The sequence below is a fragment of the Ustilaginoidea virens genome, chromosome 1 (assembly GCF_000687475.1).
Source record: "Ustilaginoidea virens chromosome 1, complete sequence".
Taxonomy (NCBI): Eukaryota; Fungi; Ascomycota; class Sordariomycetes; order Hypocreales; family Clavicipitaceae; genus Ustilaginoidea; species Ustilaginoidea virens.
Window position 1 is genome coordinate 7,256,869 of NC_057316.1, and position 15,430 is coordinate 7,272,298.

General features: G+C 57.6%; 5 protein-coding genes across 5 annotated transcripts; 3 read left to right on the forward strand and 2 right to left on the reverse strand.

Moving 5' to 3' along the window:
• Positions 1 to 2,870: 2,870 nt before the first annotated feature.
• Positions 2,871 to 3,330, reverse strand: UV8b_01727 (uncharacterized protein; the record flags this gene model as incomplete). The annotated part of the gene is made up of 3 exons (XM_043139225.1): positions 2,871 to 3,024; positions 3,110 to 3,227; positions 3,288 to 3,330. The coding sequence occupies 3 exons, from the start codon at positions 3,328 to 3,330 to the stop codon at positions 2,871 to 2,873; spliced, it is 315 nt and encodes a 104-aa protein (XP_042995159.1).
• A 205-nt stretch (positions 3,331 to 3,535) lies between these two features.
• UV8b_01728 (uncharacterized protein) lies at positions 3,536 to 5,180 on the forward strand (the record flags this gene model as incomplete). Its single annotated transcript, XM_043139226.1, has 2 exons — positions 3,536 to 3,808; positions 3,945 to 5,180. 2 exons carry the CDS (start codon positions 3,536 to 3,538, stop codon positions 5,178 to 5,180), a joined length of 1,509 nt encoding a protein of 502 aa, XP_042995160.1.
• Positions 5,181 to 6,650: 1,470 nt separating this feature from the next.
• On the reverse strand, positions 6,651 to 8,598 carry UV8b_01729 (uncharacterized protein; the record flags this gene model as incomplete). The annotated part of the gene is made up of 2 exons (XM_043139227.1): positions 6,651 to 8,198; positions 8,269 to 8,598. 2 exons carry the CDS (start codon positions 8,596 to 8,598, stop codon positions 6,651 to 6,653), a joined length of 1,878 nt encoding a protein of 625 aa, XP_042995161.1.
• Positions 8,599 to 10,632: 2,034 nt separating this feature from the next.
• On the forward strand, positions 10,633 to 12,489 carry UV8b_01730 (uncharacterized protein; the record flags this gene model as incomplete). Its single annotated transcript, XM_043139228.1, has 1 exon — positions 10,633 to 12,489. The coding sequence occupies one exon, from the start codon at positions 10,633 to 10,635 to the stop codon at positions 12,487 to 12,489; it is 1,857 nt and encodes a 618-aa protein (XP_042995162.1).
• Positions 12,490 to 13,739: 1,250 nt separating this feature from the next.
• Positions 13,740 to 15,336, forward strand: UV8b_01731 (uncharacterized protein; the record flags this gene model as incomplete). Its single annotated transcript, XM_043139229.1, has 3 exons — positions 13,740 to 14,393; positions 14,486 to 14,692; positions 14,866 to 15,336. 3 exons carry the CDS (start codon positions 13,740 to 13,742, stop codon positions 15,334 to 15,336), a joined length of 1,332 nt encoding a protein of 443 aa, XP_042995163.1.
• Between the last annotated feature and the right edge of the window lie 94 nt (positions 15,337 to 15,430).

Sequence of the window (15,430 nt, forward strand, 5' to 3'; positions counted from 1 at the left end):
AGTGGGCCGTGGGCAAGAGTCTGGTAGTAGGTAGTATTGAGGCTGGGTATTAGGTAGAGCAATAATGCGGTAATAGTATTTAGCAAGTAGGCCTAGGTAGGCAGGTAGGCAGGTACCCAAGGTCAATAGCAGCAGTTGAGGGCAGCATGCAGTATGTAGTAGCCTGGTAGGCAGTAGCTAGGAGGCCTAGGCCCAGGTAGGTAGGTATTGCAATACCTACTAAGGTAGGAAGTAGGGCAGGAGGTAAATAGGCAGGCATTAAGCTGTTAAGGTCGCCGCCACGTTTTCCAGAGGGGTCTGGTAGGTCTGGTAGCTGATGGAAATTGAAAGGGTCTGGTTTACCATGGTGGGCGGGTGGAGAGACGTGGCGACTTCGATCGTTACGTGTTGAGGGCTATGTTGGTGCCCTTTATTATTGTGCGCTGTCGACTTAGGCACCTAAGGTACGTACCTCTAGCCGAGCTGTTTGCTAACCGGCCCTATGAGTCATGTAGCAGCCTCGCAAATCAGGCAAAGCGCCTGATGTACTTGCAGATAAAGTCATTTTCTCCCCTGTCCGAGATATTTCTAGCACCATTGTGCTGCTGCATTTCACACTACGGAGTACTCCGCTCGTCTGCCAGTTTTTCAGCTTTCTGTTGTAATCATTGGTACACCATCATACCCCAGTTCAGGCCGCAAGAAGGAGAGTAGAATGTGCACCAAGATGTTCCACCCCAAGCGCGTGCGTGGTGTGGTGTAAGCGCAGTTAGCCTAACGTTCAAACCAATAAGCCATAGGGGTTGCATTGGTGGTTGTTGGGGTGACGAGCAGTTGAGCCGATCGGCGTCTTCCGTCTTTCACGTATCTCCGCCGTGGACTACGGGCTGAACCGTAAAGAACGCCACTTGCTCTAAAATGGAGGCATCGAAGCTTGCGGGAAGAGCCTGGCGGGATCCAAAGCCCTCACCCGGCCACGGGCATACGTGCTGTGCTAGTGGGCTAGCAAAGCAAAGCAACCTCGCGTAATGACGACAGAGGAAGGGCAGGGTGTGCTAAAGGGCTCGTTTGCTGCCCGTTTGAGCGGCTTTCGTCCTCTTTTTCTTGCGCTGTTTCATCAGCCGCGCCGTCCATGGCCCTGAATTCACGATTCATGTTCGCGCCTCACATAGTAGGATCTAGCTAGCCGTGCCGCCTCGTTTCCTGTTGCTCTAGATGGTTCGGAATGTCATCTCGTTGATGCATCATTTTGCATTCCGCACAATTTTAATTTTTTTTTTTCAGTGCTTGTCCGGACGTTGCGCAGTAGAAACACGCACCCCTTGCGACTTGAAGCGGCAAAGAATCTCGCATATAGAGGGGAAATATGGGAAACATACGTGGCTGGATGGAAGAGGCAGCAAATGACTTCCTTTTTTTTTTTTTTTTTTTCTTTCTGTTTGACAATAGGTGGCTCGATCATCATGCTGGCTGATTCGGAAGGCGGGAATTCACCGGCATCTTTGCAGCTGCACGAGCCGTCCAGATGAAGTCCGATACATCCGCCGACACACGGAACCGCTGGCATCGCTGACATGAGCGGCAAGAATGAGAGTTTCAGCGTAACCTCACGAGGCAATCGGCGTTTTGCATTTCTCGTTCTGCTTCTTTTTTTTTTTTTTTTTTTTTTTTTTTTTTTTGGGAATAGCATCGCGACGTGTGCAAGGGTGTCCTAGGGATGTGCAGCGTGCAAGATCTGCAAACGGGAACTTTGCGCAACTGATGTTGGCGGAATCACGTGGGATGGGAGAGGGGAGATGCGTAGCACGCCAGGTGATGGGGCTTGTGGAAAGCGAGAGTGACTGACGACTCGTCAGCTGCCTTTGCGAATCAACATGCGGGGATGGGCGATCTACCAGCCAGCACGGTACTGTAACGGTAGATCTGCCTTGCCACTCGGCAATGATGTGTATGCGCTGGCTCATTGTCCACCGGAAGATGCGGAAGACACTACTATCACTAAGCCATATCTAGGCCTGGTAAGTGTTTCGCTTCCTGCATGTTCCTAGTTGGGGCTTTCAAGCCAACTACTGCCAAGCCGCGTAAGCCGCAGCCTAGCGTGCGGCAGGTCATGCCTTTCTGACCGGCTAGATTGACGACGGCGGGGGCTCAATTTCCCGTTGATGGGTGGCTGGGCACGGGCACCGGGCCAAACCCAAGGCCCGAGAGGGTGCCAAATGCCCCAGCTCGTGGCGTCGAGCTTGGGATATCCCTGCGGGACGCGCCGCATCTATCACCTCGCCGGGGGTATAGGGAAGGGGGGAATGGACCAGATGATACATAAGCTCGGCCATACCGTCGCGTTTCGTCCCTCTTTCCGCGTTGCTGCCCTGCGGGACGCGCCGCATCTATCACCTCGCCGGGGGTATAGGGAAGGGGGGAATGGACCAGATGATACATAAGCTCGGCCATACCGTCGCGTTTCGTCCCTCTTTCCGCGTTGCTGCCCTGCGGGACGCGCCGCATCTATCACCTCGCCGGGGGTATAGGGAAGGGGGGAATGGACCAGATGATACATAAGCTCGGCCATACCGTCGCGTTTCGTCCCTCTTTCCGCGTTGCTGCCCTGCGGCATCGCGGGATTCGCGGGTCAAGCACCACGGACGCAAGACGACTCGCCGGAGCGTCACGCGCGATGCAGGATTTTCGGTGCAGACGGGGATGGATGCCTGGATGCCCCGGGGTGCCAATCATCTGCGGGGGAACGAGATGGTCCGCACTTGCTGTCGCGGCCCGATGATCCAGCACGCAAGGAAACACACCACTGCAAACTGACGAGGAAGGAGGGAGGACGGCACGAGGTTGTCCGCCTGACTGCAAACTAAGACAAAGGGCTGCGTCCGACATGCGTGTCATGGGATCATGCCGGCTCGCGAGTTAGATTGACGACGGAGACTCGGGAGTACGGACTCTCGGATTATGCAGATTATGCAGGGGAGTGAAGGCTGAAACGGAGTAGCGCGAGCAAATACGCGGTAAACAAAGCCCTCAAAGACGGCGGTAGCCCTAAAACGCCATGGTCGCATCTTCAGATTCTCGTCTCAAACCTTAATCAAGAACAAAGGGGCGCGGTGAGCGGTATGGAGCCTACCCGGCAAATTGTACGTGACTGGGTGCATGAAAATGCATGTCCAGATAAGGAGGAAGTTGGGACCTGTACCTGCATATGACAATATGGCCAGCATGGCTTTCCCGTCCTGGGCCTAGGTCTGACTGTTTGGTCAATAAATGGCTAGCATGTCCGTGCCCTCGTGTCTACACGTACGCACCAGGCTCGATGGAGATTGACAACCGAAGATCCCACGGCCCCATTTGAACCGCCCCTGACAATTTTACCTGCCAACACGAGGAGAAGTTGGGCACGCGGTCGGTCCCTCAACTAAGCCGCATAGGTAGTATGGTGATCGCGGCAACGTAGCAGTCCGCAGTTCGGTGCCTTGATCCAGGCTAGCAGGGAACAGAGGCGCCGAGCTTACGAGTATAAAAAGGATTGCTGCGAGCCTCCCAGCCATCGCAGATGCGCCGTTCGACCAATGACCGAGTAAATGACAAGGCCGTGTCAGCCATGAGACCGTCAACAGTTGCAGGCCTCTGGGCCAGCCTGAGCTGCTGCTTTGGCTCCGGCGTGCACGCTCGCTCACCCGCACCACGCTCACCCGTGTCAGACAAGAGCGTCATCGAGGTTGACGTGGCCATTGTCGGCGGAGGTGCCGCTGGCTGCCACGCCGCCGTTCGCCTCCGAGAAGACTTCAAGAAGAGCATCCTGGTCATCGAGAAGGCGGCGAGACTCGTAAGTACCGGCAAACCCCAGGTCGAGGGTTTATAAAAAAATAAATAAATAAATAAATAAAAAAAAAAAAAAAAAAAAAAAAAAGGCAAGAGACTTGTGTGCCAGTCCGGAGCTGATGCCAGCACGTCGGAAACAGGGCGGCCACGTACACGCGTATCAACCACCGGGCGGGGGGCGCCCCGTCAACTATGGCGTGCAGGCGTATCTGAACCGGCCCACGACCAGGGCCTTCTTCAAGCGCTTCAACGTCGGGTTGGTCGATCCGGACTTTGGCAGCTACATCAACCTGCTGCTGCTGACCAAGAACGTGGACTTCAAGACGGGCAAGATGGTGGACGTCAAGTACGGCCCTGTTGATCCCGTTGGGGTCCCCATCGGCCTGCTCCGGTACTTTGAGCTGGCCGTCAAGTATCAGCCCTGGTTCGAAAACGGCTACTTTATGCAGGGCGAAGTGCCGGAGGATCTCCTCCTCCCCTTTGGCGAGTTTCTCAGAAAGCACCGTCTCGAGGATGCCTTGGGAATCCTGCGCAATCTTCTGTGGCTGTCGGACGCTCTCCACACGCCCACCTGGACCGTCATGGCTGTGGTGGGAGAGCCGCAGATCAGAGCGTTCGGCCTCGGCCTGACGGGGCCTTCCTTCAAGTGGCCCGCGACGCACTCGTCCGAGACGCTCTTCGACCGCGTGCTGGACCTGATTCGGGACGACGTCCTTCTCGAGAGCACCGTTGCGAGCAGCCAGCGCACTGACAACGGCGTCGTCCTGACTGTCAAGACGCCGTCGGGGCTCAAGACGGTCAAGGCGAAAAAGCTCCTCATCGCAGCCACGCCGTCTCCCGACAACATCGGCCCATGGGACCTGAGTGATCAAGAAAACGACGTCTTTTCCAAGTTCTCGTGGGAAACGCTGTTTGTCGGCGTCGTCAACAACACGGGGATGCCTTCCCAGGTCACGTCCCTTCGCAACACCCCGAACGCACCGAGCGAGTACTTCCTCCCGCATGGAGACTTCAATGACGCGTACGTGCGATCCCCCTCGGGCGACATCCGAGACATCTGGACGACTCGCGTTATTGGCACGGCCGGACTCGGCGACGCAGAAGCGCGAGAGATGCTCTTGCAGCCTCTCGCCAGGATCAAGGAAGCCGGCACATACAGCATTGCCGCACCTGGGGTGCTGGCATCCGCCTCCCATGGTGCAACGGTGCCCAAAGTACCTGCCGAGGAGCTCAAGGCCGGTTTCTACAACAAGCTGTACGCTCTGCAGGGCCAGCGGCGCACGTACTGGACCGGTCTCACCTTTGCGCCCGACTACACTCCCATCTTGTGGGATTTCAACGAGAAACTGTACCCGAAAATCCTGGAGGGGTTGTAGAGGAGCTGACTGTCGGCGGAAATGGGTTGGCCAAGAATTGAAGTGAAGTGGACATTGGGATGTCAGCTTGGGGGTGAGAAATGGGATGTGGATCCCGTGACCTCGGTAGCGCCGTGGCGCCCGGATCAATCTACAGAGTACTCCGTACGAGTACGGAGAGTACATGTGCTTGTAAGCGGCCTGTGTCGCGCTAGACTAGGCGCTTGCTCTTAGCGCCGCTTACTATTTCGCTTCAATGTTGTTTCTGTAATGCGAGCGCAAAGGCCACATAAGACTTGTACATGTAAATCTTCCCTTAATAGGCCTTGGCTTGGCTCCCCTTCTTTCAGGTGCTCTATTACATCTATACGACAAAAAGGACTACATATAGGGGCGCAACTCGCCCTTTCTTAGACGCTAAATCAAGGACAACTGTGCATCCCTTGCTAGCGAGGCCCGAACACCGCCATAGCCCGGGGTCTCTATGCCTACAGGTACATAGCACATGCGCTAACCTAATATAGCGAGCTTAGCACCCCTTTAGTGCACACAGCCTTCCTGCCTTGCTTGCAACTGCATATCAATTTCGCCGTATTTACACATACTACAAACATGACGACACACTAGGTGCGGCTCAACTAGGCTTCTTCTCATTTCAGCTTCCTTTTCATATAAAGGGTAGCAGGTCTTTTATCATGGCGGTGTTCTTGTACAGACTCGGGCACCTCTAGATAACGTGCCTCATCTCGATTGGGAGTACTGTAAACGCATTACGCCGTAGGGTGGCGCTCTAACATGTGGATTTTTTAAGCAAACGTCTCGTACTCCCTACTCTCGTCAGCTGCAGCAGGCGGCAATTCTAGCCAGCCGGTCGGCCTGTTGAAGACGTGCTCGCGCGACCAAAGCTTCCGTTCACTGCTTGAACACTACGTACCCCCCATTCTTCCTTGCCCGGTATCTATACAACATCCGGGTCCGGTCAAATAATATACACTCTGGGGCAGTCGTACCCAGCCGCGACATAGTGTTCAATTATATACCATGCATGTATATCAAGGCGATGAGAAAAGGACAATGCATGCCTGCACGCGTTACGTCTTGGTAGCGTCAACAAGCCAAAGATGCGCCAAAACTTCTGCCTGGTAGTGCCAGATGGAGTAGTAGTAGGCTGCCGAGTTCTGCAAGGCGCCACTATGGCCGAACCATGTGCTTGGAACCGCAGACTGGGGTCGCCAATACGCCTTTGCTTTGGGAGACGAAAAGGCGTTATTAAAATACCCAATGTGCTCCGGATACAGCAGCCCATCGGCCTGCTACACAGGCGTTGGTGATGTGGGATATCCATCCCATGTCGAGATCGCCAGGCGGACGGTAGAAACCCAAGCATAAAGAAGAGGCGCTCACGCGCCACCCATCAGTACATGTTCCGAATCGAGCTCACTTTCACGATGCGATTCCCAGCTCAAGATACGGGGCAGACAGCGCCGTTGTTCAGTGTTCGCAAAAGTTGAAATTGACTTGTTTGAGGGTCTCGGTTGCACCGCGTTGCATCTTGGTTCGTTCCGACATGAGTTCCTTCCGGACACGTTTCGCCTCGTCGTCGCCAATGACGAAATGCATGTTGTCCAGCACCATCTGCGTAATCTCCGGGGGAAGTCGGCTTCCCCGCTGGAGATTATCTTGGGCGAGCCACCAATGACGCTGCTGCGGAGGCACATTCGCCGTGGAGATGACGGGGATCGCGGGGTCAACCAGGAAAAGGGCCAGGATCTTGCGGTGGCCAGGCCGGGTCTCGTCGACGAGCGAGAATGGCTGCACCTGATGCTGAAGCACGTTGGGGAAGAAGATGGCCCGGCCCTGCTTCGTGAGCACCGAGCCCACGTCCTGCAAGGTGGAAGCCTCGTGTTCCTGGTCGACGGCAAATGTCCTCGCAATGGAACGCACGTCGCCTTGTTTGTAGTCGAGGTTGAAGCTGAGCTCCTCGGTGTCGGCAGATGTGCGAAAGGCAAGGCGTGACTCGGAGATGTTGTCGCTGTCGTAGTAGTACAGCGCCGTGGCGCATATGTGCTCGTTGAGCTGGCCTTCTATGTGCCACGAGCCGCCGTCGTATCTGGGATTTTGGGGCGTCAGGTGTATGCTTGCGAGCTTGACAATGACTTGAAGCCGCTGGGCCGAGTTGAAAAACCCGCTGGTCTTGACCATATCCGGGGTCACGCTAAACAAGCGTTGCTTCTGTTCGTCACTGCTTGCCTCGGCGGTCAAAACGGCATCCGGCAGCATGGCCGGGTGCGTCTCCATGAACCACTTGATGTCCCGCCGGCTGCGCTCTGATTCGTCGTAGCCATCGTCCTCCTCTTCATCCTCCTCACGCGGCGGCTCGTCCTCGTCGAGAGGTCTGTTGGACGGCAAACACTCATACGATTCAGCACAGGCTTCCTCGGTCGAGCACTCGGGACCAACCACGGCGGTAGATAGCCGCTGGAACATCATGTCATCGGGCCAGCGATAGATCAGATCCCAGGCTGGCAGGGACTTGGTGATGAAGCGCTCGATGATGGGGTAAATGTTTCTGTGCTTGACCGGATGCAGGTTGTTGATGTAGCTGGTGATGCTTGCATCTCCCTCCTGGCCGATTGCGACGTTGGAGGGCAGCCACTGGTAATTGCACGAAAAGGCTTCCTCATTGCCCCAGCGTTGCAAATCGCCGGCATCGGGCCGTGGGATAATCTCACCGCTGCCCGCATGATCCAGGCAGTCTTGGGCATTGATCTCCTTGGCCGGCAATATCCGCGACCGTCCATACGTTAGCGGATAGAGAGAAGGATGCACCAGATCGAGCACCTTGCGGTCAGATCCCGGGTGCCAGTCCTTTTCGTCGTCAGGAACTTCTTCGAGCACCTTGACAGCTTGCGAGAGCTCCTGCAGCAGGCTGTCTGGCACGAGGGCGTCGGACTTGATCACAGCAGCGGAATAGTCAAGGACAGGAATCAGCGACGTTGCCTCATATAGATGAGCCTTTTTCAGCAGCTCTTCGATGCACTATCGCGCACACGTTAGTCATGGCTATGATGCATATGTAGTTTGTTTGGGAGGAAGGGAAACGGCGTACCGCATCGGCCATTTTGGGTGTAAAATCAGCATAGGGATGATGGGCCGCCCAGTCTACAGCGAGAATCTCGTCCTTCCACCGAGCGGCAATACTTGGATCGCGAACCTTGCGCCACCAATCTGGCTTGTTTGTGAGGTCCTCCATCACCTTGAGCATGCAAGATTCTCGTCTGGTAAGGGTAGCAGCAAGCCAGCCGTCGTCTCTATCGCCAACCAGGACTGGGAACCGTTCCCCTTTCGGCGGCATAAAGTCCACGGGGAGACCATATCCTGGAAGCTTTGGCACGTTTGCATCCCGGGGCTGCTCGACCGACTGGTCCATATTGTCCATGGAGTGGAACTCTCGTGAAACAATCTCGTGGGCAACAGCCTGGGGTATGATGTGTTGGCCTTCGCTTCGGAAGGGAACGGCTGAATTAGGTATGGAGGAAGTCGTTGTTTGAAGCCGCAATTGCAGATTCCGAGACGGAGGAAAATTCGTAAATGGAAAGATGGCGGCGGCTTGAATTTTGTTTGCATGAAATTGTTCCAGGTCCACGTGTTTGGCGCGGCGGGGCAGATTTCTTCAGCCGCACGGCCGAGTCCTACACCAGCCAGCGTGTTGAGGATGCGAGTGTGTCGTCATGGGCCGTGATGCGCTAGGATAGGACTAGCCAGTGCGGATTGGCCCCTACATTTTCCTATAAGAGTTAGCTCCTAGTGGCTGATGTCGTTTTGTGCCACTTCTGGTAATCAAGAATTAAGTACCTAACGCCACGTAAGACGTATGCGTAATTCTTTCCTAGATAGGCCTCAGCTTAGCTCTCCTTTATTTTATGTGCACTGTTATATATATAGGCTATAGAGCACCTTAAATAGGGGCACAACTCGCCCTTTCTTAGATAGCAATCAAGGACTATTATGCACCTTCGCAGGTGAGCCCCGCACACCGCGATATCAAGCGCTAGGGGTGGAAAACACCAGCTAGCAGTACTACTTATATGTTCCTGCGAGGTACTTTTGCATGCCAGCCGCTCTACCGCGGTATATGAGGCTGAATATGTAGTGCCGCACTTTGTGCGGCGTCGCTTTTCAGTGCAGCTGCGGAACCTGTTTATTTCCTAGTGACTGTGCATATTGCGTGGCCAAAACTATAAATAGTTCCTAACAGAGAAGTATACTAGCTTCCTGTTAGATGCTAGAAGCTAGGGGGTTGTAATCGCGGCACTTTATGGGCGCCGCATTTCAGTGCGATATTGACGCCTTCCTGCACGCTCCCCTAGCATAGATGTATCCGGCTGCGATGTCCCTTGCTGCCATGCTTCCAATGTGCGGAACTGTACGATGTCTCAGATCCAATGGTCACGAGGGCCGCGGCTATGACAGGACAGAGGCTAATGAGACTACAGCAGGGTTCACTCAGATAGACACATCCTCTGGTTCCCGAGGCTTAGGTACCCAACTACCTAGGTATGCGGAAGGAAAAACGACCTTGTCCCGCTCGTCATTCCTTTGCATTATCGACTCGAAATTGTTTGTTTTTAAATGACCCGCCCCGAACGCGATTGGTGGCCCACAACCATCAGTTCTGGGTTAGGGGTTAGGGTAGGATTCTGGGGGTTGGGGGACTCGGGGCTTTTACTGCTGGACGGACATGCCCGGAGACTCCTGCTTTTCTCCGGCCCTGTGTGGCAGTGGCTTGTGCAGCACAATGCTGAGGTGTTGCGCCGCACCAACCAAAAAAAAACAGCGGGGCACGATTGCCACGGAGTTAAAGTCCGTGATTCTGCGTTACGTCCGATCATTCACAATACCAGCTTCCACAAGAGTCCGCGCACATGGCACATGTTGCTTTACCTGTTGGAGCGTTTGCTCACAATAAAAGACAGGTTATCGAGCACGGACGCACTTTGTGCGCAAGCACGATCCCGCGCTTACGGACAGCGGATAGCAATCCTATCCATTCTAATGCGGCCATACGGAGCAGAGCAAAAGGACTTCCGGGCGCAACGGCCATGATGCTTCGTATCTCTGGCCAACGTTGTTCAGCGGGGCCATTCCGACGGCAGCAGTGATGAATTATCTTGCCCAGGAAGACCAGCTGGTCCAGGGGCGGCGGCTGTTGGCCTTTATGCCTTGTCCCTGCCGGCGCGGTGTTTACAGCGTAAGGCCGGACATCACCGGCACCAATCGGAGGCCAAGGGGCACCGGGGGCTTTTTGATTTCGCAGTTCCCTTACGTGCCTTTCCCGATTTAAAAAGAAGTCGGCCACGCTTCCCACGGCCCTGGGGCAGACCTGCGGCGCATACCATACTCACTGGAGCCTTTATAACAAGACGGACCGGAAATCGCACGCGACAAGATCCTGGCACCAACGGCCTGCAGCATGGCCACGGCAACCGCACAACAGGGGCGCATCGGCGGGGAGGAGCCCGTTCTGCCCACCCGGCTCTCATATTGGCGGCTGGTTGTCGATCAAGCAGGCGTGACGCAGCACGTCCGAGACCATGCGTATCCCGGCGCAGGGACCGAAGCCGACCCGTATATAGTGTATTGGCTGCCAGACGACCCGCGAAATCCCATGCGCTTCGGCGTCTTCCGCAAATGGTTGATTACAGTCGTGGTCGCCGTGGCCACGCTGGCCGTCACGCTGGTCTCGTCGGCGTATACGGGGGGGATGAGGCAGATCATCGTCCAGTTCGACGCCAGCCAGGAGGTCGCCACGCTGGGCGTGTCCCTGTTCGTCCTGGGCTTCGCCATCGGCCCGCTGCTGTGGGCTCCGCTGAGCGAGCTGTTCGGCCGCCAGGTGCTCTTCTTGGCGACGTACACCTGCCTGACGGCCTTCAACGCCGGCTGCATCGGCGCGCAGAGCATCTGGGCCCTGAACGTCTTGCGCTTCTTCGCCGGTGCGTTTGGGTCGTCGCCGCTGACCAACGCCGGCGGCACCATTGCCGACATGTTTGAGGCGGACCAGAGGGGGGTGGCCACTGCCCTGTTTGCCTCGGCGCCGTTCCTGGGACCCGCCCTCGGACCGATAGCCGGTGGTTTCCTGGGCATGACGGCCGGGTGGCGCTGGGTCATGGCACTGCTGGCCATCTTCTGCGGCTTCATCTTGATCTTGGGCGCCCTCCTCGTCCCGGAAACATATGCCCCCGTGCTCCTGCGCAAGAGGGCCGCCAGGCTGTCCCAGCTCACGGGCAAGCACTACGTGAGCAAGATTGACCACGACAGGGGCCGCGTCACTCTTGCCGAGTCGTTCAAGACGGCCCTGTCCCGCCCCTGGGTCCTGCTGTTCCGGGAGCCGATTGTGCTGCTCCTCTCCGTCTACATGGCCATAATCTACGGAACCCTGTACATGCTGTTCGCGGCGTTCCCCATTGTCTATCAGCAGCACAGGGGGTGGAACGAGGGCGTGGGCGGGCTCGCGTTCCTCGGCATCACGGGGGGCATGATGGGCGCCATTGCCTACACGATCCCCTCCAACAACAGATACATTGCAACGCAGAAACGGCACGGGGGCAACGCGCCGCCCGAAGCTCGGCTGCGGCCCGCGCTGCTCGGGTCCGTGACGCTGCCCATCGGCCTCTTCTGGTTCGCGTGGACCAACTCGGCGTCGGTGGACTGGATCGTGAGCATCCTCGCCGGGGTGCCGTTCGGGTTCGGCATGGTCCTGGTCTTCCTGAGCATCATGAACTACCTCATCGACGCATACACCGTCTTCGCGGCGTCGGTGCTGGCCGCCAACTCGGTCCTTCGATCCCTCTTCGGCGCGGCCTTTCCCCTCTTCACCACCTACATGTATGGCAACCTGGGCATCCACTGGGCGTCGTCGATCCCCGCGTTCCTCGCCCTGGCCTGCGTTCCGTTTCCCTTTCTCTTCTACAAGTACGGCGCTGCCATTCGCTCGCGGTGCAAGTTCGCCGCCGAATCAGTCGCCTTTATGGAAAGGCTGCGGCAGCATCAGATGGCTACGGAAAACGGCGGCGGCGGCGGCGGCGGCGGCGGCAGCAGCGATGAAAAGACGTCGGTTGACAACAATCACGTCGGCACGCTGTCCTCGAGCGACGACGACAGCAGAGTCGGAGACGACGATGCGACGGCCTTTGCGCCAGTGCAGGCGACGCGGCCGCGCGTAAACAGCCATGCGAGTGCCGTTGGCTCGGCATTGTATGAAGGAAACCCTTATGATATTGACAGAGTCAATACCCACAATTCGTTTGGCGACGGGCATGATGCAAAATAAGCTGGTCACTTCCTCCGTGGATTTCAATTCCTCCATAGATTATCAACTTTCTTTTTCAAGGACTAGACCTGGGAGATTGGTTGTGACTGTGTGAATGACCAAGACGGCTCAAGCTTCCCTGAAGCAACTTTCTGGTATGCATGTCAACAGTGTGCAAGCCTGGATCAGCAGAGTCTGGTCGGCAAGTCCACCAGGGGCCCCAAGAATCACGAGGACAGCCGGCTTGTTTTGTGGGCATGAAGCCTGGTGGGAAGGAGCAAAATACCCACCAGCACCAGTGATGAGTGATAGATAGTGACGCCTTGCAAACCGGCGCGTTCCTGTCCAAAGTCCCAAAGTCCCAGCCGCTTCCACCTTCCTTCCACCAGACGGACGGGCCTGCCTGAACCCCGACTCCGACTTCGACTCCGACTCCGACTCCGACTCCGACCCCGACTCCGAGTCTGGCTGGCTGGCTGGCTGGCTGGCTGGCTGGCTGCAAATCGGGCCGACGGCCTGGCCCAACTGGCACTTGCATCACTAGCCTGGCGGGCCCTTTCTTGCTCCATCTCCATCTTCTGCATCCCACCGACGAGCTCTTCTCCACAATTGGTGCCGCGAGCCCGCCAATTCAGTTCAAGGCGCGACCTTCCAAGCCTCCAAGTCGAGACGGGAAACCCGTCCACGCGACTCCTCGACTTTAACCTCGTCGACGACGGATGCACGTTTGAGTGGAGAAGAGCACCGACTCGGGCGACTCCCGACTCGTTCAATATACCAGACCAGCACGAGCGCCGGGCCATCGGGCAAAGCTACCGGGACACCATCCCTGCCGCCATAAAGAAAATGAGAACGATGATGGAAGAAAAAGAAAAGACTAGAAAAAGTGGCTATGGCGGATATCCCTGCTTCGGCTCGGCGGCTGCCTCGGCGGCTGGAGGCAGAAAAACGCGCAAGACGCGAGCTTGAGTTGCATCCATCAAGGCTGCCAAGGCTGCCCGTCCAAATGACGTGCGAGGGCGCGGGATATGCATCACGGATGCGGGGACGGACAATGATCAGAGTATTCCCGGTTGCTGCTACCGAGTGCAGTGCCGAGCAGCGCCATCTCGATCCGACGCTAAAAACCTCACGCGAGCATCGAGCATCGAGCATCCGCATCCGCATCCGCATCCGCATCCGCATCCGCATCAACGTCAGCATCAGCACAAAAGGCAGACGAACAGCATCGCCAGCGAAAAATCCAAACCCCTTTCCCCTTCTCCCCAGCCATGCCCAAGCCCGATCTGTCGTACGCCATCATCGGCGGCGGCATATCCGGCATCGCCCTCGCCATCGCCCTCCACCGCAGCGGCGTCGACGTGCGCATCTTCGAGCAGGCAAGCCAGTTCAAGGCATCGGGCGCCGGCGTGTCCTTTACCCCAAACGCCCTGCAGGCCATGCAGGTGTGCCATCCCGCCATCTACGAAGCGTTCCAAAGAGTGTGCACCCGCAACATCTGGCCCTCGAAGCAGAAGGTCTGGTTCGACTACTACGACCACCACCACGCCAGCCACCACGGCAAGCCCGCCTTTTCCATCACCAACCAGTTCGGCCAAAACAGCGTCCACCGCGCCCGCTTCATCGACGAGCTGGTCAAGCTGCTCCCCGCCGACATGGTGTCGTTTGACAAGAGGCTGGACCGGTACGAGGAGCAGGACGGCGGCCGGTACCGGCTGCACTTTGCCGACGGCTCGACGCACGTGGCCGACGGGATCCTGGCTTGCGACGGCATCAAGTCCCGCGTGAGGCAGCTCATGTTCCGGGCCGGGCACCCTTGCGCGACGCCTTCCTACACGTACAAGTACGCATACCGCGCGCTGGTGCCCATGGAGGACGCCGTCTGGGCCATGGGCGAAGAAAAGGCGCAGAACGCAGCCATGCATGTATGGGCGCCGACAGGCAAATCCCGTCGAGCAGCTGGTGAGACCCAAGACGTCTGGTGGCTAACGAAAAACATGGGGGCTGTTGCATGTAGCTGGGCGCGGGCGGCCACGTCCTCACGTTCCCCGTCAACCACGGCAAAACCGTCAACGTGGTGGCCTTTCGCGCCACGCAGCGGGACTGGCCCAACAGCGCCCGGCTGACCGCCGAGTCGACGCGCGAGGCCGCGCTGCGGGATTTCGCGCACCTGGGCCCGGAGATCACGGCCCTGCTGAGGCTGACGAACCCAAAGCTAGATGTCGTACGTGCACCGCCGCCGCCGCCGCCGCCTCCTTCTCCTCCTCCTGCTCCTGCTCCTCCTGCTCCTCCTTCTCCTGCTGCCCCTCCTCCTGCTCCTCCTCCTGCTCTTCCTCCTCCTCCTCCTCCTCCACCACAGCTTTGCTACAGACGTGACGGGGGATTGACGTGAAGCAGTGGGCCATCTTCGACCTGGGTGACAACCCTCCGCCAACCCTGTCGCGCGGCGGCGTGTGTCTCGTCGGCGACGCCGCCCACGCAACCTCGCCGCACCACGGCGCCGGCGCCGGCTTCTGCATTGAAGACGCGGCCGTGCTGGCTCACCTCCTCTCCGACAAGAGGGTCGCCGACCACGTCGCCCTGCGCGTCGCCCTCCAAGCCTACAGCGAGGCTCGTCGAGAGCGCGCGTCGTGGCTCGTCCAGAGCAGCAGGCACATGGGCAACATGTACGAGTGGCTGGCGCCCGGCATACAGGGCCTGGCCGAGGTTGAGGAGGAGATCAAGTGCCGCAACGGGGTCATTGCCGACGTGGACGTCGCGGGCATGTGCGGCGCGGCCAGGGAGCTGTTTGCCAGGGGCTACGACATGCTGCAGCAGAACTGGAGGAACGACAAGCGAGCAGGCGGGGGAATAGGGTGCGCCCTTTGAGCATTGATGCCGACGTCTTGTCCAATGAGCTGGGCCACGTGGCGCAGGCCGGGGAGGGGAGTGGTGGGGTCGAGGGTCGGGGGTCCGCGACGTC